This window comes from Lynx canadensis, chromosome D1 (assembly GCF_007474595.2).
Source record: "Lynx canadensis isolate LIC74 chromosome D1, mLynCan4.pri.v2, whole genome shotgun sequence".
Taxonomy (NCBI): domain Eukaryota; kingdom Metazoa; phylum Chordata; class Mammalia; order Carnivora; family Felidae; genus Lynx; species Lynx canadensis.
The window spans coordinates 63,610,299-63,632,518 of NC_044312.2; the positions used below are offsets into that span (position 1 = coordinate 63,610,299).

Sequence of the window (22,220 nt, forward strand, 5' to 3'; positions counted from 1 at the left end):
TCCGATTTCTGACCATTGCCTCCCGTCTGCCCAGGTGGCCTGTTTAATGACTCCCAGTGCAACAACCCACTCATGTCTTCACTCTCCTACCTCTTCTACAAAATTCCATAGTCCAGCATAGTAATCAGTTACTTCTGAATAGTGTGAAACGCCTTTGCTTACTTTCAAATTGTTTTTTAAATTGAAAAAAAAAAAAAAAATTTTTTTTTTAAAAAAATTTTTTTTTTTTCAACGTTTATTTTTGGGACAGAGAGAGACAGAGCATGAACGGGGGAGGGGCAGAGAGAGAGGGAGACATAGAATCGGAAACAGGCTCCAGGCTCTGAGCCATCAGCCCAGAGCCTGACGCGGGGCTCGAACTCCCGGACCACGAGATCGTGACCTGGCTGAAGTCGGATGCTTAACCGACTGCGCCACCCAGGCGCCCCCAAAAAATTTTTTTTAATGTTTATTTATTTTTGAGAGAGATATGTGAGCAGAGAGAGAGAGAAAGAGAGAGACAGAATCCGAAGCAGGCTCCAGGCTCTGAGTTGTCAGCATAGAGCCTGACGCAGGGCTCAAACTCACAAACCGTGAGATCATGACCTGAGCCAAAGTTGGACTCAACCAACTGAGCCACCAGGTACCTATTTTTTTTTAATTTTTAAACATTTATTTATTTTTGAGAGAGTGTGTTGTTTTTTTTTTTAATTTTTAATGTTTAAGTTTTTTGTATTTTTTTAACACTTACTTATGTTCACTTTCCTTTCATTTCCACTATATGGCAAGGTTCCAACTCTGGATGATTCCTTAGTACTCATTTTTCCCACAGCTACACCTAGACTCCTGAGTAGGCAGAGATAACTACACCACTGGGCTGGCTGGTGGAACCATAAAGTCATGAATAATCCCATATGAACTCACACAGGCCCTCAGTGTTATTCAGTAATCTGTACGCCACTGCAATCTGACTTCATTCTAAATTTTTTTTTAATGTTTGAGAGAGACACAATGGATACGAGCAGGGGAAGGCAGAAGGAGAGGGAGAGAGAGTCCCAAGCGGGCCCTTCACTGTCAGCACAGAGCCTGAAGTGGGGCTCAATCTAACAAACTGTGAGATTATGACCTGAGCCTAAACCAAGAGTCAGACACTTAACTGACTGAGCCACCCAGGCCTCCGATTTTAACAGATCTTGCAACAGCATTTGACAGCTGACAACCTCTCTGTCCCTTCCTTTCGTATTGAAAGCATCCACTCTTCTGGTTTTACTCCTCCATTTCTGGCCTAACCTTCTCATCTTGTCAACCTGTACTCATCCATTTGCCTTTGCCCATCCATTAAATATTCCTCAGTTTTATTCTGAGCCATCTTCTCTTCTCACTACCTTACTCTGGATATCTTACCTATTCCTTTGACTTGAATTACCACCTCTAAACTGCTGATTCCCAAATGCTAGCCAGCTCTCTACCGGCACTTTTACGTCCCTCTTCCAAATGAACACCTAACAGGTACCTGAAACCCAACATTTTGAATGGCAGCACCAGCTCAACTATTTGCTCAAGCGAGAAACCAGAGACTCAGTTCAGATTCCTCTCTCTCACCAACCTTCAACATTTCCCCTGTTCTGCCTGCTCAAGTTCTCCTATCTGCCTATTTCTTCCATTGTCCCTAGTCCTCAGTGCCTACATCCTGTGCCCCAAACCTGGGTTCTTGCAACACACTACTCTCATCAGTCCCACTCAAATGGATCCTGTCATGCCTTATCACCACCTCAGCAACAAGCTCTGGGAATACAAAAATAAGTATGACTTGAGAAGACTACAGCCTAATGCACAAAGCCACCACAATGCAGTCTAGAGAGCGCAGATGAAGAAATTAATTCTGCTTTGGAAAGGGTGGAGTAGGGAACAGCGAGGCTATTTGGAAGGATGAATAAGACTCTGCCAGTCAGACAAGTATTTGGCAGAGAGAAGAGCACATGGGAAGACACTGTGCGGTATGTGTCGAATGGTTCAGAGCCTAGCCTCCAAACATGTCCTCTGGCCGACAGCCTTCCTCAGAGTCTCCATCTCAATGGAGGTACCGACTGGCTCAGAGCACTAGAAGCTGTGTCCCATTGGGCACTCTCCGTTTTTGCTCTTTGAAACAGATAAAGAGGCTATATCTTTATACCTGGATCCACAGCAAATACCCTCTGGGAGAGGCCAAGGGTCTACCATCCCAGTTCATCTTATTCCAGCGCCAGCCTTCCTTGCCCATAGCCATCCCAAGACATGCTTATCTGGGCCTACTGCAAGGCAGAAACAACAGACAGACCCTTCTGCCAATGGACAGCCCAAACCCCCACCCTACCATGGCACCAACCAGTTGTTATTTATGAAGAGACCCACGTTCCTCACCATCTTCCTCCAAGCACAGCTCAGAATCTTACCAGCAATCCCTAAATACCCTGGGAAGTAAAACCTGTTGAAAGCCCTATCTTGAGCTCTCCCAGAGTCTTCCTCAATCAACAAATTCATTCTTTACTTTTCAACCTCCAACCCTACCTAGGGAAGATTTTTAGAAAATAGTAAGGCTTACAACATATCACAGCCATAGCTACAGTTTATTAAGCACCTCCTATGTACTCAGCCCTGGCTTTAGATTTCCTCAGCAGATGGAAAATCAGAAGAGAGCAGAGATGCCAGGGCAGAAAGTCCACGTAGCTCCTGAGAGATGGAAAGAGGAGACAAACCCAGAGATGCCTTGCATTCCAAACCACCTAGTTCCCATGACATTTAGAGGATCCCTAATTCCCAAGCACTCTTGTATTTTCACAATAAACTCCTTATTCTTTAGCTAGCCCAAATGACTTTATGATCTTGGAACCAAGAAGCCTTCAACAGAGCAGGGCTGAACCAGGGGGTTTCATCACACTTCGTTCTTTGGATGGAGGAAGGGATGTACCCGTTCTTGGGTCAGAGCCTGGCTGGATACAGTCTTCAGAGTTCTGAGCCTGGAGTTCGAGACTTGCCTCCCTTTCAAGGGGGCCCCAGAGGTCACCTGCGCTTGTAGAGACATGGCTGAAGTTTCAGGCCTGTGAGTTGAGCCTTGGGACCGACCCGAGGAGGCCCAGTCTTTTCAAAGTCAAACAGGAAGAAGTGGCTGTTGGTAAGATCCTAGGGGCAGAAAAGACCTAGTAAGCTCCAAATCCTCACCCCAGTTCTTCAAAATACTTCTGTCCATGTCCCGCCCTCAGTTAGAAAGCTTCCAGGGCTCTCTCATGTGTCATGCCTTCAAGAAGCAAATGTCTGTGTCTGTCCCTATAGCCTCCTTCCCGAACACTATTACTCTAAAAAACGACCACATGAGACAAAAATAGGGAGACTTCTTGGGGCCCTCACCTTGGAGATGACTTTGAAGCCCAGTTTGGTCACAGCCCCCAGAAAAGTCCGAACATCTTCAAAACGGCTACTGACTTCAGCCACTTTCAGAAGACCCCTGAGAAGGATAAAAAGTTCTATGTAAATGCACGGACACAGGCATGTGCACATATATATGCATCCGTGTCCTGAGAGCTCCTACCCTGGCTTCAGCACTCTATTTGCCTCCTCTAGGAAGTCCCTGATGTTGGTTCCCATCAGTGAAAGGCAGAACACAGCCACATCCACAGACTCATCCTCCAGAGGCACCTGTGGAGAGTAGGAGTACTATAAAGAGCACACGATATGGGACTCAGAAATCTAACACTGAGTGCTAGTGCCAGACACCAGGATGGGCAGGCAGGGCGGAGAGAGGGAGCATTAGAGATTAGCACACAGAGGCTGGGTCTAGACACAATTCAGATACAGAGAGGAAGAGGGGGTTTACCTGGGCCATGTCACACACAGTGACCCTGGGGTCCAGAGAGGCCAAGTCAAAGCAGTGTACAGGGTTCCGGATACTTGAAGCCAGGCGGCAGTCCCCGCAGCCAAAGTCAGCTACCACCAGGGACGCAGGCCTGGGAGTGGAGGGGAGGGATCACTTACTGGTCTAGTCTGAGCCATGACTGACCCACATCGCTTCTCACAGTGCCCAACCCCCATTCACCGCTGGCGAAGATCTCTGGCAATGCGGTCCACTGGCTGCAGTGGCCACTTCTTGACTTGGCTCTGGAAGCCGCGATGGTAGAGGAGAAAGGCCTCAGGGTCTTCCTGGAAGAGACGCTGTGCAGCACTGCTAGGCCCTGAGTATAGCTGTTCGTTGAGGTAACGAAATCGAGCACCATCCAGCCGTTGTGCCATGCGGGCTCGCAGAGCCCCCGCCCGATCCTCATGGGTGTGTGGACTGGGGTCAGGAGGCATCTCTGTCTCCTCTGTGGAGACTGTGGCTGGAGCCTGGTCTGGTGCCTGAGGTGGCCGAAACTTATTCTTATGACTACGTTTATTCTTTTGTCGGTTCCGCCACTGCTTGCGACTCAAGATGTGGGGGGGGTTGGCAGAAGTGGTCCCAGAGCTTGGCTGGGATAGGTCATTTGTATCTCTACTCTTCCAAGCTTTGGGACCTACAGGGAGGGAGATGGGAAAGCATATTTGGGGTAAGATCCCCTGAATTCAGAGGTTTGGCAATCATCCTGGCCATACCCCTATCCTTGAGAAAGGGACTGTTGCCTGCACGAAAGTACTTCTTATTGCCTAATCCCAAACCTAATGGTGGCAGGTAACCTCTGTCATCTATTAGGATACACTGATCCCCCTCCCTGTCCCCCACACATGTACATATCCATTAGTACCTGTTTGGTCATCATTGTCCAGGTGCTGGGCAGGGTTTGAGCGGACCTGTTTCTGGTGTTTCCTCTTCCTTTTCTCTTCTTCAGCAGAGTCACTGGCATTAAAAACCCCTTTGAGGCACTTTTTCTTCCTTTTTACTTCCTTTTCTTCAGAGTCACTGCCAGGTGGGCCCTGTTTCTGACATTTCTTCTTCCTCTTCTTCTCTACTTCAATAGAAACATTGGAAAATGAGGCCTTTTTTGAGTGTTTCTTCTTCCTTTCCACTACCTCCTCCTCAGAGTCACTGCCAGGCAGGCTAGGAGATTGCTGGGGAAGAGCTGCTGCCTCCAGGGCCCGTAACGTGGCCAAGAGCTGACGGTGCTTGGAGCCCTGGGGGAAAACAAGGGATGAAAGCAGGGGTGAGGTGAATAGAGGGCAATGGAGAATAAGAAGGGAGAGGTGGAGAGGCATGTGGATTATTCCTAGTCAACTTCACTAGCTTGTCATGAAGCCTGTCAGACCGTGAACAACTTTCAAGTCACCATCTCAATCTTTGGGAGGCTGGAGAGCAGAGAAAGCATCCACCTCACTTTCTTCAAACTGCAGATGAGAAAATGGAGCTCCCCCAGGAATGTGGTAAGGCCACAAGCAACAGTTCCAACCTTCAATGTCAGGCTTTTGCCTCCAGCTGGTTATCTTTCTATAAAAGCTAGGGAGGTTTTTGAAAATGAGTAACAGGATCACACATGTGTATTTAAGATGAGTCTAGCTGTAGATGTAGTGTAGAGAACAAACCTGAAGGCACAAGCTGCCGATGGACGGAGACCAGTGGCATGGATTAAAGCAGTGGGATGAGGGGATGAACAGGAGGGAATAAAGCAGTCCAATTCCATGTTGGAGGTTGAGTGAAAGGTAGGAACAGCCTTCACATGTGCAAAGGCTTAAAGGAGGTCTATTGTCTGAGAGGCCTGGACTGAAGTCCTGCTGGGAAGTCCTAGGCGAGGCACTTAGCCTGAAGGTTTTCAGTACCCACTCTGCACCACTTCTTTAGAATGGTAGTGCCAATAATCCTTTATTGTCATTTACTCTTGCTCTTTGCAGTCCCATCTCCACACTGCAACCAATGACTTTCTCAAAATCACTCCCCTACTAAATCCATTTCATTGGCCTCTATCCTTAAAATAAGCAAAACTTCTACTCTCCTCTCCAACTTCAAAGGCATACCCTCTTACTCTCTATGCTCCATCCACACGGATCATTGTGTGTGTGACCCTAACTACAGGACATGCTTTCTTGCCTCAGGGCCTTTGCTCGTGCTTTTCCTGTCCAAGAAACCCTCTTCACTTCAGTAACTTCAGTAACTTCACTCAGTCGAATCTTCAGTTGGCCCAGGCGCACTCCCCCCCACCCCCCACACACAACGTAGTGTCCCAGCGCTCGGATCCACCAGGGTAAGCTTCTCCTCCTGAAACAGCTCCCGGTGCCCCTGCAGGGTCACTCACCTTGATTTGCGAGGCTGCGGCAGGCCGAGGTCGTGCAGCTACAGGTTCGAGGCCCGTGGCTACTGGGGCCTCCTCGGCCCACTCCGGCTCTTCGAACATGCGGGTCGGGTGGGCGAAGTCGCGAGAGCCAAGCAGCTCTCCACGTGCAGCGCTAGTCTCCTGTAAACCGACCGCGCGTAGTCGCCGGAACTGAGCCGGAAACCAAAGAGTGCAAGTCTGGGTGGCTAGAGAGGCCGGCGCGGCGCCGAAAACCATCGAGTTTAGGCACTGCTAGCTAGAAGGGCAAGGGAGGCGGGAGGGAGAGTTGGGGGCCCGCGCTGGCCCGAGAGGGCCAGGGGCGGGGCTGGGCGGCGGGCGCGGCCGGACGGGAGTTCCCCGGAGAAGGCTCCTTCAGCCCGAGTCCCGGTGAGTGCTAGAGCATCCGTGCCGCTCCCCAAGGCTCGACCCCTGCCAACCCGTCAGCCTTCACTCGGCCCGAATACCGAGTAGGGAAGGAGGGCCACCCCCGGGAAGGACCCCCGATCGCCTCTCACAGGGTATAGGGCGCCTGAACTCCCCCTCCCCCAGCTCTGCTGGCGGGTAGGGTCCCAGTGCTTGCCCGCTGACATCCCTTCAGGGGACTCTACTTCCTAATCACCCCCTACCTCGTTCGGACCCGCCTTTCCTTCGCGCCCAGGGTACACAGTCGGGGAATCATCCCGTCTTCCCCAACTCCTTTCCAGACCTCCACTAGCCGGAGAGGCAGCCGGGACCCTCTGCCCCCTACACAAACACTTATCTCTGGTGGGGGACAAAGCTCGGGGTTCACTCTCCTTCCCTGGATCCCTCCAGAGTCCCCAGGCTTCCCCAATCTAGGGGATTCAGCGCCGGGACGCTGCTATGGACGACATTTTCACTCAGTGCCGGGAGGGCAACGCGGTGGCCGTTCGCCTGTGGCTGGACAACACGGAGAACGACCTCAACCAGGGGTGAGCTGAGGTGGCTGGTGGGTGAGAAGAAGGGCAAAGACCTGCTCCTCTCCGCGATGTGGGGTACTCACGTTGGCTGGGGGCAGCTGACTTTCCTACCCAGCATGAAGAGTGCAAAGCACAGCCTGTGGGGGGCAGAGGGTCTCCACAGAGAAAACTGTTTCTGCTGACTCTTGACTGCTCCTCAACAAGAGTTTCATAGTCAGAGGCTGCAGAAAGCTTTCCAGTTTCAGTGAGCTGCACTGGCATAAGCTAGGAGGCAAGAGTGTCTGGAAATTGTCTACAAGTCCATATGGCTGCAGGAGGGAACTCTGAGCTTCTGTGGGCTGAAGCATTGGGTATGAGTGGGGAACCACAGGAGATAAGACTGGAAAGGTCTGCTGCAAGGGTCAGCCAGATCATGCAAGGATATTTAGGCCATAATAAGGCCATTTTTCTAAGAACAAGGGTTTAAACCCTTGCTGTGATATGATGAGATTGTTCATTTAAGTGTCATCTTGGATAACTTTTGAGGAGCAGGTGGCCATGTGGAGGGGGAATTGCTTAGTCCATCCCAGAAGTGGTGTTGCCTTAGACTAGAATGGGGGCAGATGAAAAAGAAAGAAGTGATCGGATTCCTGAAATCTTTAGGATAAAGAATTTATGAGACCTGGTGTGGAGAGTGAGGAAGGTCAAAGATGATGACCAAGGGCTCTGGCTTGGACACTTGGGTGGATTGTGGTTACTTTTATGGAGTTGGACAAGACTGAACGATGATGAGTGCTGCTCTGATATGTTAAAGTGACTGTACAGCAAAGTAGAAATGTTGAATAGATTGTTGGCTATGCAGATTTGGATTTAAGGACAGAGATCTGACTTGGAGACACAGATTTGGGAGGTATTAATGTATAGACAACACCTGAAGACACAGGTGTGAAGGAGAGGGGATGAGAAGCCTACAAGACTGAAAAGGAGCCACTGGAGGTTGTATGAGAAACAGGAAAATATGTTAGTTAAGCTCGGACAAGTGAATTTTCAACAAAGGGGTAGTGGTCAACAGTAGAATAGGCTGTTGAGAGGTCAATGAACTTGAGCACTTTGAAGTAACTAATGAATTTACAATTAATATATTGGATGATCTTTCTGAAGGCTGTTATACAGGGAAACGGAGGAAGAAACCAGACACCACCGGGTTCCTTCATTTAAAGTACTGTGAACACCTCCTGTGCTGGGTTCTAGAGGCCCAGAATCAGACATAATGCCAGCCCTCAAGGCAGCAGCCTGGTGGCAGGTTGAACAGGAGGTGAGGAAATAGAGAAAGTGAATGTAGACAAGGTTGGCTGAGAAAGGAAGGCAAGAAAAGCAGTAGTGGTGTTGATGATTCAGGTTGGTGGTTTTGATTCAGGGTTTTTTTATTTAAAAATTTTATTCCTTCAGGTTGGGAGAGTTTACTATTTAGGTTTGAGAGGTAGGGATCATCTATCATCTTCATCCAGGCTTCACTAATGTTCTCTATGCTATTCCTCCATAATTCCCAGTCACTTTTTCCATTTTTCATGTTCTTTCATAATTTCCATAATTCTTTCATAATTCTTCAAAGGGTGCTCTGGTAAAGAGTGAGTACCCTTATTATTTTGTTGGTAGGGTTATAAAGGCTTAGTTGAAGTTGTCCAGTGGGACTTGCATCGTGTAAAACTCTGGTGCCAAAACGTGAAGGGCTGGCATTAGTGAAACTGGAAGGCTTTGGTGCTGGTTTGAGGAGATAGGCTTTGGGGGCCCAAGCAGGCTAAATGCTGGATATGAGGTGGGGTGAATTCCCTGTACGCCTCTTTGGGATTACAGCCTGTGGCCCTGCGATGACAGGCAACCTGACAGTGAGCAGAACCCTTGTGCCCATACTTTTGCCCTCAGGCTCTGGCCTGCTCCTTGCCACAGACTGCAGGAAGCTGATAAACCGGGCACAAATTAAAGAGCTGGGAGGCAAAACTGACTGATAAGTAGAGGATAGTAGTTGCTTCAGAGAAGAGGAGGAGGGGGAAATCCACCTCCCAGGAAACCTTTTGGCTATCTCTAAGTGAGCTGATGAGGGCAGCTGTGGAGGGAAGTCATTAAGTTAAAGGCCACGCCCCACTCTCATCCCGAGGGAGGGGGACATCTGTGTGGCCTGCAGTGGCCAGACCTCTGATCTACTTCAGGCCATGCCCAGAGCTCCCACAAGGGAAGTGACCGCAGCACTAAGGCATCCGGAGGCTGCAGTCCCAGACCACGGACCGCCCCCTGCCCCGCCCCTTGGATGTTCACCGGAGCCCATGCTGGGTACTGGAGGGAATTTCCTTTTATGGCCCCAGGCTGTCAGGCAGACCCAGCTCCCACCAAGTGTTTTTTTCTTTTTATACAGTTCTTTTACTTTAGAAAATACATGTCCTTTAGGGGGAAAAATTCTGATCCAGTTTTCTTTCCAAAGAAGCCATTCTCATTTTCCTCTCCTCATTCCATTCTCATTTTCCGGGCCCAGGATTGTTTGAATAGAGGAATCGTGTCTTACCAAACCAAATCCTGGTTTGATAGCTGCCTCATCAGTAATGACCTATCAAAAGAACTTCTCTTTTTCATTATAAACCCTTCCAAAACATTATTTTCATTGCAGTCCATTTTTAGATCTTAAGTTTCAGTACCAGAGCCAATCAGGAAGCTTGCTCCCTTTCCCATGAGTTGTGGCCTTCCTTCTCCAAGACACCCTTCCCTTGCATTAATATGCATTAAACACTTGTTGTCTATTCTCTCAAGAAGTTCACAGTCTTGCAGACAAGACAGCCCATTCAATTTTTAAAATCCAGTACACAAGTGGTATAGGAGGGGGATGTATGAGATGCAGTGGAAACAGAAAGGACCAACAGATGTTGCAAAAGGAATACAGAGGAAACCAAATGAAGAATGGTACCATTTAATGAGAGAAAGGCTCATGGGAGATGATGAAGACAATGAATCATATGGTTTTGTTGGGATTTCAGGTGGTGGTTGGTTGGGTTTGAAGCTCAGGGGAAGGTCTTAATTAGATAGCTTTGGAAGTTGCTGGCATGAATGAGAATCAGTCCTGGAGAGGTAAGGTTTCCGGGAGAGAATATGCAGAATAACTATCAGTTTTTCTTCTGTCAAAGCCTTTGTTCCCATCCCCCCTCCAGATCAATAACCATTGTCCCTTCCTTAAAGGGACGATCATGGCTTCTCCCCCTTGCACTGGGCCTGCCGAGAGGGCCGTTCTGCTGTGGTTGAGATGCTGATCATGAGGGGGGCACGAATCAATGTGATGAACCGTGGGGATGACACCCCCCTGCACCTGGCAGCCAGTCATGGACACCGTGATATTGTGCAGAAGGTATTTATGAATGCTCCCTCTAGCCCACATCCTATACATGCCTGGAAGTCAGTCACAAGCACATGTACTCCTCTCTCCTCGCATGGTTCAACCCCTGTCTGTCATTTGTGTCTTCTGCCTCTTCTACTTGTCCATGGGACCAGCTGCTGCAGTATAAAGCTGACATCAATGCAGTGAATGAGCATGGGAATGTGCCCCTGCACTATGCCTGTTTTTGGGGACAAGATCAGGTCGCAGAGGTGAGTGCTCATGCCCGAAGCCCTGGGATGAGTGGGAAGCAAAGTCTGAGCCTGAATGGGAGATTCTAGAACCTTCAACCCATCCTGTGAGTACTGCTGAATGTGTGACATTCAGAGTTAATACTACATCTGTATTCATGGTTGGTTGTGACCCTCAGGGAGGCAGCAGGGCCCCTCATCACAACCACCTTTTCATTCTAGGACCTAGTGGCTAACGGGGCCCTTGTCAGCATTTGTAACAAGTATGGAGAGATGCCTGTGGACAAAGCCAAGGCACCCCTGAGAGAGCTCCTCCGAGGTCTGTCCCCCACCCCCAGTTTGTACCCTCTTGTCTTGTCCCCCCACCTATATCCTCGCCCCATACTACAACTGAAGCGAAAATTGTTTTTCTTCCCCAGAACGGGCAGAGAAGATGGGCCAGAATCTTAACCGTATTCCATACAAGGACACATTCTGGAAGGGGACCACCCGCACTCGGCCCCGTGAGTCAGCTGTAAGGGGAGGGGAGGGGTGGTTGAGGGAATAACCTTGAGCTCCTGGGGCTGGGTTAGGGGGAAGCTTGGGTACCTGACCTGCCCACACTCTCAGGAAATGGGACTCTGAACAAACACTCCGGCATTGACTTCAAACAGCTCAACTTCCTGGCGAAGCTCAACGAGAATCACTCTGGAGAGGTGACCCTGCCCTTCTTGCCCCTCCCTCCCCAACCCCTAACCAATTACCTGCTCTTCACCTGCCTTAAGCTTTTCCTCCGGTAAGTGGACAAGAAAGCAGTGGCCTTAGTTAAAGCCTCCTAAACCTTACTTGTCTCTCAGCTATGGAAGGGCCGTTGGCAGGGCAATGACATCGTCGTGAAGGTGCTAAAGGTTCGAGACTGGAGTACAAGGAAGAGCAGGGACTTCAATGAGGAGTGTCCCCGGCTCAGGTGCGGCAGGGCCTAAATGGGAAGCTGCTGGTTCTGAAGAACCCGGAATAGCACCCAAAGGGAGATCTTTTATGCTGATCTCAGCTAGGGATACTCTCCCTCTTCCAGGATTTTCTCGCATCCGAATGTGCTCCCAGTGCTAGGTGCCTGTCAGTCTCCACCTGCTCCACACCCCACCCTCATCACACACTGGATGCCATATGGATCCTTGTACAATGTGTTACATGAAGGCACCAGTGAGTAGGGGATGCCAAATCTCAAGGGATGGGGGCAGGGTGTGTGAGCCTTTCCAAACTATTTAACTCTTGCCTCCTTAGATTTTGTTGTGGACCAGAGCCAGGCTGTGAAGTTTGCATTGGACATGGCAAGGGGCATGGCCTTCCTACACACTCTAGAGCCCCTCATCCCACGACATGCACTCAACAGCCGTAGTGTAATGGTAAGGTCACACTTCACTCCTGGCCCATGCCCCCAGAGCCCTTTCGCTGTCTAGAATAGGACTTACCTCCTTCCACATATCTATCTTCTCTTCCTCAGATTGATGAGGACATGACTGCCCGAATCAGCATGGCCGACGTCAAGTTCTCCTTCCAATGCCCTGGGCGCATGTATGCACCTGCCTGGGTGGCCCCTGAAGGTGAGTGAGGGCATCATGTTGGGAGGTAGAGAAGGGCCAGCTCAGTAGTAATGGAAGGGAGCAGAGACAGGACAGGCAGCTGGAATAGATAAGTCCTGTTCCTCCAGCTCTGCAGAAGAAGCCTGAAGATACAAACAGACGCTCAGCAGACATGTGGAGTTTTGCAGTGCTTCTGTGGGAACTGGTGACACGGGAAGTACCTTTTGCTGACCTCTCCAACATGGAGATTGGAATGAAGGTGAGAGCACAACTGTATGCACTGGTGTCAGAGGAATGGTGGTGGTAGTGACAATAACTATAGCAGGGCTGGGCTCTTCCCATTTTTGTTAGAATATACGGTAATCCTGTCCTGAGGACTAGAGGCCTCTCCCCACAGGATATTCAAGTCCTGAGACCCATTTTATTTTTCCCTGTATTTGCAGGTGGCACTGGAAGGCCTTCGGCCTACCATCCCACCAGGCATTTCCCCCCATGTGTGTAAGCTCATGAAGATCTGCATGAATGAAGACCCTGCTAAGCGGCCCAAGTTTGACATGATTGTGCCCATCCTGGAGAAGATGCAGGACAAGTAGAGCTGGAAAGTCCTTGCCTAAACTCCAGAGGTGTCAGGACACGGTTAGGGGAGTGTGTCTCCCCAAAGCAGCAGGCCTCTGGTTGCCTCCCCTGCCTCCAATCATGGTACTACCCCAGCCATGGGGCCCATCCCCCTGCCCCCATCCCTACCACTGCAGCCCCCAAAGGGGCTAGGCTCAGAGCTTTGTCACTTGCCACACGGTATCTCCCGGCATGGGAGGGACCAGCCCTGCCTGTCACAATAAAGTTTATTATGAAAACAGGCTGGTGTGGGGACAAGGGGACAGACAAGTACATTTAGGTTGGGTGGCTCAGGTGAAGTAGTGCGGCTTCTTCACATTGATGCCATACTCGCTGAGGGCAGGGGTCAAGTCCTCCATGGTTAGAGTGTACTTGCGGTCCTGAGGGAAGAGGGAAGAGCACCAGCTGAGCATAGGAATCCCAGATTTCAGTCCCAGGTGGGTGACCCTGAGTAGGTCTTTCACCTCCCCTAGGGCTCAGGTTCCCCAAAGGAGTTTCAGGATAAATTAAGCCTCCGATGCTGTGGGAGGTAATTACTGATTCAATGAGCCTCCCCTCACACCTTGCTCTTGCTTCGGGAGCTGCCAGAAGCTGTGCCCTTCATTTTGCAGTGCTGTAGGGCATCGTTGGCAATATCTGAGATGAATTTCTGGGCAGCTAGGGAGATGAGCCGAATTCTAGAGAGAAAAAAACCGGTGTGAGAAAGAGATGGGGCAACAAACTCCGCACAAGCACCCAAGACTCTAACTTGCCCAGACTGTACTCACATGCGTGGGTCCGAGGCCTCAAAGCCAGCGCGGTTCAGGTAGTAACCAGTCACTGCATCTGGGATCTGAGAGATCAAGGAGACGACCGTCAGCGTTCGCCCTGTGCAGTGCCGAGCTGAGAGGGTGAGGGAAATGGGTGGAAGGCCTGACTTTCAGGAAGCTCACAGTTTGGGTGGGCAGAAGGGATAAACCAAAGAGCTAGTAGGGGAGCAAGTACAAAAGGAAGCTAGAAATCCAGGTGGCGTAGCGGAAAGTTGGCCTGACAGCGGGTCAATAGCCTTGTTCAGGCAGGAAGCCCACCGTAGGCGTGTAATCCTCCAGCTGCATCAGGAAGTCCACCAGAGGCGTGCTGGACACCACCGGCTTCACGTCTCCGTTGGCCGCGCTCGGCAGCACGTAAACCCCGTTAGACATGGCCCCCTCCGGGGGCGCCGCGCCGCCCGCCGACACCGGAGCTGGAGGAGAACCAGCAAGCTGAGACACGGAGGTGGGAGGCACGGGGCCCCAGCTAGGTCTGCCTCAAACCCTCTGCCCTCACCCACTATTGGGCCCAAGACCTAGGCGCTGCCCTCACCCTCACCCGTCCCAGTCCTCACCCGCCCCGCGCCGCTCGGCCGGCTCCCCGGCCCGCGCCGCCACGGGTCCCGTGCCCCCTGCCGCAGCTCCAGCCCCAGGTCCCCCTGCCGTCCCCGCAGGGCTGGCCTTGTTCTCCGCAGCGGTGCCGGCGGGCAGCGCTGCGGGGGCCGAGACCGCGGGCGTCGGGCCCGGGGCCGAGGCGGCGGAGCCCGGCGCCGCCTCGGGGTCCGCGCCGGAGCCGCTGCAGCTCATCGGGCCGGTGGGAGAGGCGGCGAACAGAGCCGCTTCCGCTTCCGTTCACGTTACGCACACACCATGGGTGACGTCACACGCCCCGCGCCTCGCCCCTCCCAAGTCGTGTTTGCAGTCTCTCGGGCCTCCCGCGTCCTACTTGTCAGTCTGCCCGGGAAATGGCGCAGACGGGCCACTTCCCCCTCGCGCTGTACTCTTAGGCCCTTACGCCGGCATAGGAACCGTGAATGTCGAGGACGCTCTTCTGCGGGTCTGGGATCATTTGTGCAACCTGGCGCTTGAAGACTGCTTTCGGACAGTCCTCGACCACCGGTTGCCTGGTAGTCTGCATCCTTTCTAGTTCCCTTACTCAGCCCTTTACGGGTTGGAACGCAAGCCCCACTCCCCTCCAGCTGTCCAGAGAAGTAAGGGCAACAGGACAGCGCACGGTGCTGCTGTAGATGGGGAGGGAAATATTTCAGCTTGAGTAAACCACATATGCAAAATCACAGCGAGTGAGGGTGGGGTTTTCAACGCAACATTTATTTAATTCCCAATTGCCGTAACTGAGCTAGGGCCTGGAAATAACAAAGTTAAGTAGGACGAGGTTCTAGGCCTCTAGGCACCAACAGTCTTGGAAAGGGAGGCAAACAGGTAAACAAGCATTTTCAGTACTATGTTGGAGTTAAAATACTAGAGGTAGACACAGTATGCGGTGCAAGGGAGGAAGGGAACGAACATCTACTGTCTACTTCTTTGTGTCAGGCACTCTATCAACTTTATTCCATTTAATTATTTCCTGGTTATTGTGAGAGGCAGATATTGATATCCCCACTTAACAGATTAGAGAAAAGATTCAGGGAGATGAACTTACTTGCCCAAAGCTCTCTCGTAGTCTACATCAGAACCAAAAATCAAACAGATTTGGTTTGAAAAAAGCTAAAATTTTTCTAACTAATTTCAACTAACTTCAGAGAGCCAAAAGGTTCACAGGAGGAGGTGACTTCTGAGCTGAGTCTTTAAAAGAATCCTGGAAGCCAATCAGGCAAAGGGAGTCAGAGTTCATGTTAAGGGTGCAGAATAGCTTGAGCAAAAGTGAAAGTGGTGGTGGGGGAGGGCAGGGAGAGCAAGGAGGGTAAACACTTTGTTATTCAAGAACAAATAGCAAGGAAAGGATAGGGTTTGTGAATCATAGCAAAAAGCCCAAATTTGATCAGTAATGTTTGAAGGGTTTTAAGTAAATGACCTGATGAGATTTGCATTTTACTCTGGGAAAATGGTTTTGTGGAATGGATGGGCAGGAAGTAAGGACACTTTTTGCAAGGGTCTCTGAACAATTCACAGGGGAGAGAATATGGCTCTAAGCTAATGTAATAGCAGTGGAGATGGAGAGAAGTAGATGAGTTCTAGATATAGTTAGGAAATATAACTGGCAGGACTTGCGTCTTGCTAAAGCTATATTTAAGAGGTACAGTCAGTAGGAGTTATTGATTGACAGTAGTAATGGGGAGGAGGAGGTGAAGGAAATGGGAGTCTAGGATAACACTTAGATTTCTGGCTTGGTTGGAAGAAGCATAGTATCATTTACCAAGAAAGAACACAAGAGAACAGTCTGGAATTGGGAAAGGAGGGAGATGAAGTATTGAGTATTATACAACTTGCATTTGAGGTATCAATTACTGCTGGATATAAAGTCTGATTTTGTGAGATTGTGATAGCTGTGGATACCAGGTGATTAATTTGTTCCAGGGAACATTGAGAAGAGCAAAAGACTAAAGATGAAGCAATGAAGTATACCAACATTTAGTGAGGAAGGAGAGAATGAAAGACGAAGTGGGAACAGTCAGAAAAGAAGTTAAGTCCTGAAGTCTAAAGAAGGAGAAGTGGACAGCTCTGACGGAGAGCCCATAAAGCAAAGACTGGGAAGTGAGCACTGGATGAAGCAGCAGGACAACCATTGTTTGTAATTGCCAGGGAAGTAAAGAGTGTAAAAGTGAGAGCAGAGGTCTCATTGCAGTGAACTGAGAGAACATAAAGTGAAAGTGTACACAGAGAGCACAGACAACAGTTTGAAAAAGCTTGGTTGAAAAGAGAAAAGAGAAATAGGAGGGGGTTTGGGTGGGGTAGGTTATAACAGTACTGGTTATAACATCTGTAACACTACTGGTAATAGCATCTGTAAGAGGAATATGAGGCAGGAGTAGGGAGACCTGAGTGTGATGGAGCAGGGTAAGGTTGGGAGACATGTCAAGCTCAGAGCATTTCAGGGTTAGGAAGATAAGCTGTCTGCAGCAGTCAGTGGTTGATGGTTCAGCAGGGCTTCCAACAGTGCAGAATAAGGGACCGAGCCACCAGCTGGGGGGCAGGGAACAGGTCAAGGGTTGATTAATGTCTTCAGCAGAGCTGGGAAGTTGGGTGTTCCCCAGCCTGTCACAGGATCCCAGCCAGGGCCAGAGCAGAAACCCTGACCCTGCACCTCTTCATTCAGACAGGACTCATGGCAGCCATGGGTTACCTAGGGAAAAGGTGGGCATCACATCTTGGCCTGCTTGTACCAGTACTAACAGACTAAGCTCCTTTACTTTGTATTCACATTTCAGAACCCCATCAGAACTGCCCTCAAGTTCATCTTTGTACTCCCCATATTCATTAAAATGTCCACACCCTTCCCTTCCATACTTACATCAAAGAGTCCCGCCCCACGCTGCTTATAGAGCCTTGGGTTGAGAAAGCCAAGAGGGGGGCGGCCGCTGAGGATTCTATGTTCATTTATCAGGGATAGTAGCCCACCAAACACTGGAGTAGAGGCCTGCAAAAGTGAGGGTGGGAGTAGAGGTTAGGAGTTCAGAGGGATTGGATTTGGGGGAGGAATGTCTGAAAGGATCAGAGGTCTCTGCAGAGTCAGGGATTCTGGGTGCAAGGTCTTTGTAGAGGGTGAGGATGGTTCCTGAGTGGGGGTTTGGAGCCAGGCTGATTCTTACCGAGGTGCCAGACACCCATGGAATGGGCACGCTGTTGCTGACCACCCAGTAGCCATCGGAGAGTGCGGCCACGTCTGGGTAGGCACGGCCACTGGCATTGAAGTAACTAGATGGTGGTACATGAGGACTGGAACTCAGGAACTGGGCTACAGCTTCCTCCTGAAAGGTGTTGTTGAGTGAGTATTGTCTGCTGAATTGAGGATCCCTCCCACCCATCCATCCACACAAATACACATACACACCTGGTATGAAGGCTGCGGGAACACATTGCTGAAGCCACCCCCACTGATGTAGTCAACGATCTCATTTGTGACTCTGAATGGGTTCTGGAAGGATGTGCCTCCCACTGTGGTGACATAGGGGCTGAGAGCAGAAGACAACACTCAGTTTGTCGGGGTGCCCAGGGGACCTCCAAAATATGTGGAGATGGGTAAGTATGGGCTGGGTCTTGCTAGAGGCACTGGACTCTGGGGGGAAGCATGTACATGGGGGAAGACTAAGAGGTTTTGCACCCTCGGGGCATGGCCTGAGGTGATGGTGCACACTTCTCTACAGCACATTCACCAAATCTTCTACTAAAATGCTTGGGAACTGAGGAAGAGGAATACTGGGAGCTGCATTTTACTCAGGAGCCGAGGGACCTAGACCTATAGGAAGAAGAGGGGAGTGCAGTAACCAGAGCTGGTTAAACTGAGGGCTGAGCTACAGGAGCACCTGGTGGGGTCAAGGCAAAGATTCCAGATTATGAGGTCATAGATGGAAGATTGGTGGTCACAAGTAAGTGATGAGCTGGAGTGCTTACCTAGAGGCAGGGAAGCTGGGACGGAACTGGTGTCTTCCAGAGACAGACCAACACCCAGCCCCACTGTCACCTAGAGAAAGACCAAGTTTAGCACTCAGATTAATTGGTCAGAGCTTGATATGTGTGTTCAGATGTCAGAGAAGAAATTAAAGAGTTATTACTGCAAGAGGTCAAAGTTTAGAGGTCAGATCAGTGGTCCCTGTTGAGTTCAGATTATAAGTCAGAGATCACAAGAGTTCCTGTGGGGTCAAAGTTTAGAGTAGGAGGTCACCTGATGCAAAGAGCAGGGTGAGACCCCGAGCGGCAGCCTTCATGAACTCGGTGTTGACCCGCTGAATGTAGGCGCTGCTGAGGGAGTCCTCATCATCTCCATAGCTCACGGTGTGCACATGTGGCAGGGCTGACTCATTACTGAGCACCAGGAGCCACTGCAGGAAGGGCTCCTGTGACTCATGCCGGCCTGGATTTGGGAGGTGGGGGAAAGCACAAGGGCAATCATTTAGGAGGTTGTCAGGATCTCTCTCTCTCTCATGGGATTCCCTTGAGGGAGTAGTGATCAACACTCCCCACCACCCACCTCCCCACCAACCAGTCCCCTTGGCAGTACCAGGGCTACTGTAGACCCAAGTGGAGATGTTGGCGCCGGCACTCATCAGGTACTCCACATCTAGACTGGCCTCGATCCCAGCCCGGCCCCGGCCCTGTTGTCCAACCACACGGGCTACTGACGCTTGGTGTGCAAAGTTCCCACCAAAGAGGCGCATGAACTCAGCCAGGTCTGAGTCATGGAAATACTGCTCCAGAAACTACAAAGGGAATCAGAGCAGATATCATCGGTCAGAGGATTCAGCCTCAAAGTCAGGGCAGGGGACACTGCTCCAGGTCACAGGATAGTGGGTGAGAACCCAGGGGTGGAGTCAGGGAGCAAGCCCCACACTGGGGAGGCACCTTGGATAGGGTGTGAGGCCCCTGGAGCTCTCTGCACAGCTCACCTGGGCACAGGCTTGGCTGTTGTTGGTTGTGCCAGAGCCCACGTCTTGTGCTGTCAAGTTGTATCGCTGACGGATCACGGATGGGGTCACGCCCAAGTGCAGGCCAACAGTCCCTGACACCTGTGGCTCAGGGCGTTGCCTCAGGGATGATGTGGGGGGAAAGCGGTGCAGCCCCCCCACTGTGGGGAGGGGTCAGCCTTGAGGAGGAGATCTTTTAGACTCCAACCCCCACTTTACCACTGACCCCACCCCACACCCGCCATGGCATCTAAACTTTTCTAACCCCTGGCTCTATGTGCTTCAACCCCCACCAGCCCCACTTGGTGTTACCAAAGTCCACATGAGGGGCCAAGGCCTTCGGGAGCTGGTATGGATGTGGGGACCTTATAACATGGATCTCTCCAGGTCCCCCCACATAGCGATGAAACTCAGCCCCAGAGAGCAGCAGTTCTGCCTGTCTGGAGGTCAGAGATCAGAAAACAGAGGTGAGAAAGCATGGACAAGAGCAGAGGAGGCTGCCTGAACATCACTGTTCGTTGTTGTCTCCCCATGTGTTAGCTCTTGCCCACAAGTACCTGCCCCCCCCTCACCCTAGGTCTCAGTTCTCTCCCGTTGGGGTGACATGTCTCCCTGATGGGATGATTGGTACCCTCCATGGGGCAATCATTCCCTCTCACCGGACACTCAGCCAGCAAGTCAGAAAGTCCCGTGTGGTCACTGAATGGCAGTTCTGGGCTCCAGCGGCCAAAAGCCATTTTTGGACTGTGCGGAAGGTCAATGGTGATGGCCGGACCAGTTCAGCCACATCCTCTAGGGTCAGGTATTTTCCTGCATAGATTCAGTAGAGGATCTTGCCTTCATTCATTGCTTTTCCAAGTTGCCTTTTTGGACCTCAACCAGGAGACATTGGGACTTCCCAGGAAAACTGGAACAGGGTCTTGAGGGATGGGTGAGAACTTTCTAGCAAAAAGGCAGGTTGTGCAAGCTATATTTGGGGGCCAGGGGAAGAAAAGACTAGGGAGACTTGGAATGCTATGGCCAGAAATATGGATTTACCCTAAAGGTCACAAGTTTGCAATTGCTGCATCAGAGCATGTATTGCCATGATCATAACCAACATGTAAGGTTAAGAAGTTAAAATTTTTCACTTTAAGTTTATTTACAGTAAAAGTTTTCAAAACTTTCAGAACCAATTATAAGATGACACCTAATTTAGTTCCAGTCTTCATACTTGTTTTTAAGCTTAACGTGATAGTGTGTCACTATTTTCCTGCACAGCACCAGGCACATAGCTCTGGGGTAAATCTGAGACTGCCCCCCCCCACCACTCCCCACCCCTTCATGCAGGGGAGGGACACTATCCAGCATGACCACTGGAGCAAAACACTGTTTTAGAGCAGAGTAGGGAGCATGGTGGGGAGTGGGATGGAGGGGAAGAGACTGCAGACCGCTCAGGGGGCTGGGCAACAGTCTGGGTGCAAGAAAAAAACAAATGTATTGGCAGTAACAGGCAATGGTAAAAAGTGGACGAGGCTCTTTCAGAGCTGAACTGACAGCCCTCGAGTCTGACTGGAGGAGGAAATGGGCATGTTGTGGGTAAGGTAGGTAAGGAATTTGAGTTGATGGGTACCTATCTGTACTGCATACTACTTCCCAATCTGTCTGGTAGCTGGTAAGTAGTAGAGTCAGAATCTGAATCCAGATCTGATCACACAGACTGTGCTCTTAATTTTCAGGTTTCTAGCCTGACACACGTGGAAAGTTTTTGGGGAAAGAATTTGAGTGAGTTTTGGACAGTTTATTTCCAGTTCACTTTTTTAAATTCAGAAACTCTTCAATGAGAGCCACTGCTATTCAACTGCCCTATATCACCACCTCCCCAGGCACCCAGAGCACGGCCCTGACATTACGTGCACCATCCCACGCTCAGCCCAGCCAGCCCTGGGTCCCTCCATTGCATCCCACATCCCAGCCCCAGTCCCAGTAGGCACCGTAACGAGGAGAGCCGGGATCCGACACAGCCTGCACCAGCTCGGATAATCTTTCCACGTTCTGCTGTCTCAGGGCAAAAGTGAGACTCAGCTCTTCCTCAGAGTCTACACGGCCCAGGGACACCCAGCCCGGGGGCAACCTGCAGGGTCAGGAGTCATGAACATGGTCTTTGTTAGTGTGGGGATGGAAGGTTCAGGATTAGAGGCTGAGACCTGGGGTAGGATCCCAGAGGCAGATATGGCTCACAAGAGGTGAATGATCAAGGACTGAGCCTGGCAACTGGGGATAAGACTTTGCAGTGGATACCAGGAGCTGGTAAGAGGTTGAGGGAGGCTGGGACGAAGACAGTGGGTGCAAAACAGGGCATAGGGAAGGAGAAGGTCTGTGCTAAGTCAACTTACGCCAGCTGCTGGTCAGGCTCCGGGCTGTAACTGCATTTGCCAGTGACGAAGAGGGCAAGGAGCCCTAGGAAGCTGCAGAGACAGCAGGCGGGTTTTAGCTGGAGCTGGACTGTCACTGCGTTCCCACCTTCCAACACGTACTCCCTCCAACATGATCCCCTCCTCCCAGGGCCCCCTAATTCTCACCAGGCTTGGAGTCTCATTCTGCCTTTCTGGAGGTCTGCTGTCATGTGACAGATCACATGAGCTCTAATATTCCGCCACCCGGCATCTGCCTAGAAACTGGTGACTGTGCTGGCTCCTCCCTCAAATGGGTGGTCCTGAATGCTGGAGAATGGGTGGGGCTGCCACCAGGATCCTTCCTCCGTGGCTCAAGGAGCACTGGGTAAGTCCAGGGCTCCCCACTGCTGCCAGAGTCCAGCCAGCACTCACCGTGGGGGTATAGGGCAGTGCTGAAGAGAGGGGCTCTGGGGCACACAGACCCACAGACATGGGTTCCTGCTTAGCTATATGGTATCAGGAAAGCCACTCAACCTCCTGGAGCCTAGGCT

At 50.8% G+C, this 22,220-nt stretch overlaps 4 protein-coding genes across 6 annotated transcripts; 1 reads left to right on the forward strand and 3 right to left on the reverse strand.

The window, feature by feature from the left end:
* Nucleotides 1–1,981: 1,981 nt before the first annotated feature.
* On the reverse strand, nt 1,982–6,431 carry RRP8 (ribosomal RNA processing 8). Its single transcript, XM_030330794.2, has 7 exons — nt 6,210–6,431; nt 4,731–5,097; nt 4,049–4,502; nt 3,830–3,959; nt 3,545–3,651; nt 3,364–3,460; nt 1,982–3,138 (listed from the first exon to the last, which is right to left on the reverse strand). The coding sequence occupies exons 1-7, from the start codon at nt 6,306–6,308 to the stop codon at nt 3,019–3,021; spliced, it is 1,374 nt and encodes a 457-aa protein (XP_030186654.1). The 5' UTR covers nt 6,309–6,431; the 3' UTR covers nt 1,982–3,018.
* Nucleotides 6,432–6,513: 82 nt separating this feature from the next.
* Nucleotides 6,514–13,166, forward strand: ILK (integrin linked kinase). Of its 3 annotated transcripts, XM_030330795.1 has the most exons (13): nt 6,514–6,614; nt 7,041–7,177; nt 10,367–10,532; nt 10,676–10,771; nt 10,973–11,069; nt 11,170–11,253; nt 11,360–11,445; nt 11,587–11,696; nt 11,805–11,932; nt 12,014–12,135; nt 12,234–12,333; nt 12,441–12,571; nt 12,756–13,166. In XM_030330795.1, exons 2-13 carry the CDS (start codon nt 7,089–7,091, stop codon nt 12,903–12,905), a joined length of 1,359 nt encoding a protein of 452 aa, XP_030186655.1. In that variant the 5' UTR covers nt 6,514–6,614; nt 7,041–7,088; the 3' UTR covers nt 12,906–13,166. The 3 variants fall into 3 exon arrangements, with proteins under 3 accessions (XP_030186655.1, XP_030186657.1, XP_030186656.1); XM_030330797.1 differs by lacking the exon at nt 7,041–7,177 and having other exon boundaries at nt 6,521–6,614; XM_030330796.1 differs by lacking the exon at nt 6,514–6,614 and having other exon boundaries at nt 6,779–7,177.
* Nucleotides 13,137–14,537, reverse strand: TAF10 (TATA-box binding protein associated factor 10). The gene is made up of 5 exons (XM_030330798.1): nt 14,291–14,537; nt 13,995–14,149; nt 13,695–13,759; nt 13,490–13,604; nt 13,137–13,307 (listed from the first exon to the last, which is right to left on the reverse strand). Exons 1-5 carry the CDS (start codon nt 14,520–14,522, stop codon nt 13,218–13,220), a joined length of 657 nt encoding a protein of 218 aa, XP_030186658.1. The 5' UTR covers nt 14,523–14,537; the 3' UTR covers nt 13,137–13,217.
* A 486-nt stretch (nt 14,538–15,023) lies between these two features.
* On the reverse strand, nt 15,024–21,936 carry TPP1 (tripeptidyl peptidase 1). The gene is made up of 13 exons (XM_030330793.1): nt 21,856–21,936; nt 21,670–21,741; nt 21,268–21,407; nt 19,954–20,104; nt 19,607–19,734; nt 19,277–19,455; nt 18,892–19,090; nt 18,556–18,744; nt 18,285–18,354; nt 17,725–17,845; nt 17,483–17,641; nt 17,185–17,310; nt 15,024–17,016 (listed from the first exon to the last, which is right to left on the reverse strand). Exons 1-13 carry the CDS (start codon nt 21,897–21,899, stop codon nt 16,876–16,878), a joined length of 1,719 nt encoding a protein of 572 aa, XP_030186653.1. The 5' UTR covers nt 21,900–21,936; the 3' UTR covers nt 15,024–16,875.
* Between the last annotated feature and the right edge of the window lie 284 nt (nt 21,937–22,220).

Coding starts and splice junctions, on each gene's coding strand:
- RRP8 (XM_030330794.2), bottom strand. CDS start 6,308: ATGTTCGAAGAGCCGGAGTGGGCCGAGGAGGCCCCAGTAGCCACGGGC. Junction 4,503..4,730: donor GGACAATGATGACCAAACAG/GTACTAATGGAT, acceptor CCCTCCCTGTAG/GTCCCAAAGCTTGGAAGAGT. Junction 3,960..4,048: donor GCCAGAGATCTTCGCCAGCG/GTGAATGGGGGT, acceptor CTCCACTCCCAG/GCCTGCGTCCCTGGTGGTAG.
- ILK (XM_030330795.1), top strand. CDS start 7,089: ATGGACGACATTTTCACTCAGTGCCGGGAGGGCAACGCGGTGGCCGTT. Junction 11,070..11,169: donor CCTGAGAGAGCTCCTCCGAG/GTCTGTCCCCCA, acceptor TTTCTTCCCCAG/AACGGGCAGAGAAGATGGGC. Junction 12,136..12,233: donor TCAACAGCCGTAGTGTAATG/GTAAGGTCACAC, acceptor TCTCTTCCTCAG/ATTGATGAGGACATGACTGC.
- TAF10 (XM_030330798.1), bottom strand. CDS start 14,522: ATGAGCTGCAGCGGCTCCGGCGCGGACCCCGAGGCGGCGCCGGGCTCC. Junction 14,150..14,290: donor GGCCGAGCGGCGCGGGGCGG/GTGAGGACTGGG, acceptor GTTCTCCTCCAG/CTCCGGTGTCGGCGGGCGGC. Junction 13,605..13,694: donor GAGGCCTCGGACCCACGCAT/GTGAGTACAGTC, acceptor TTTTCTCTCTAG/AATTCGGCTCATCTCCCTAG.
- TPP1 (XM_030330793.1), bottom strand. CDS start 21,899: ATGACAGCAGACCTCCAGAAAGGCAGAATGAGACTCCAAGCCTG. Junction 19,456..19,606: donor GGCCCCTCATGTGGACTTTG/GTAACACCAAGT, acceptor CCCTCCCCACAG/TGGGGGGGCTGCACCGCTTT. Junction 17,311..17,482: donor CATGGGTGTCTGGCACCTCG/GTAAGAATCAGC, acceptor TCACTTTTGCAG/GCCTCTACTCCAGTGTTTGG.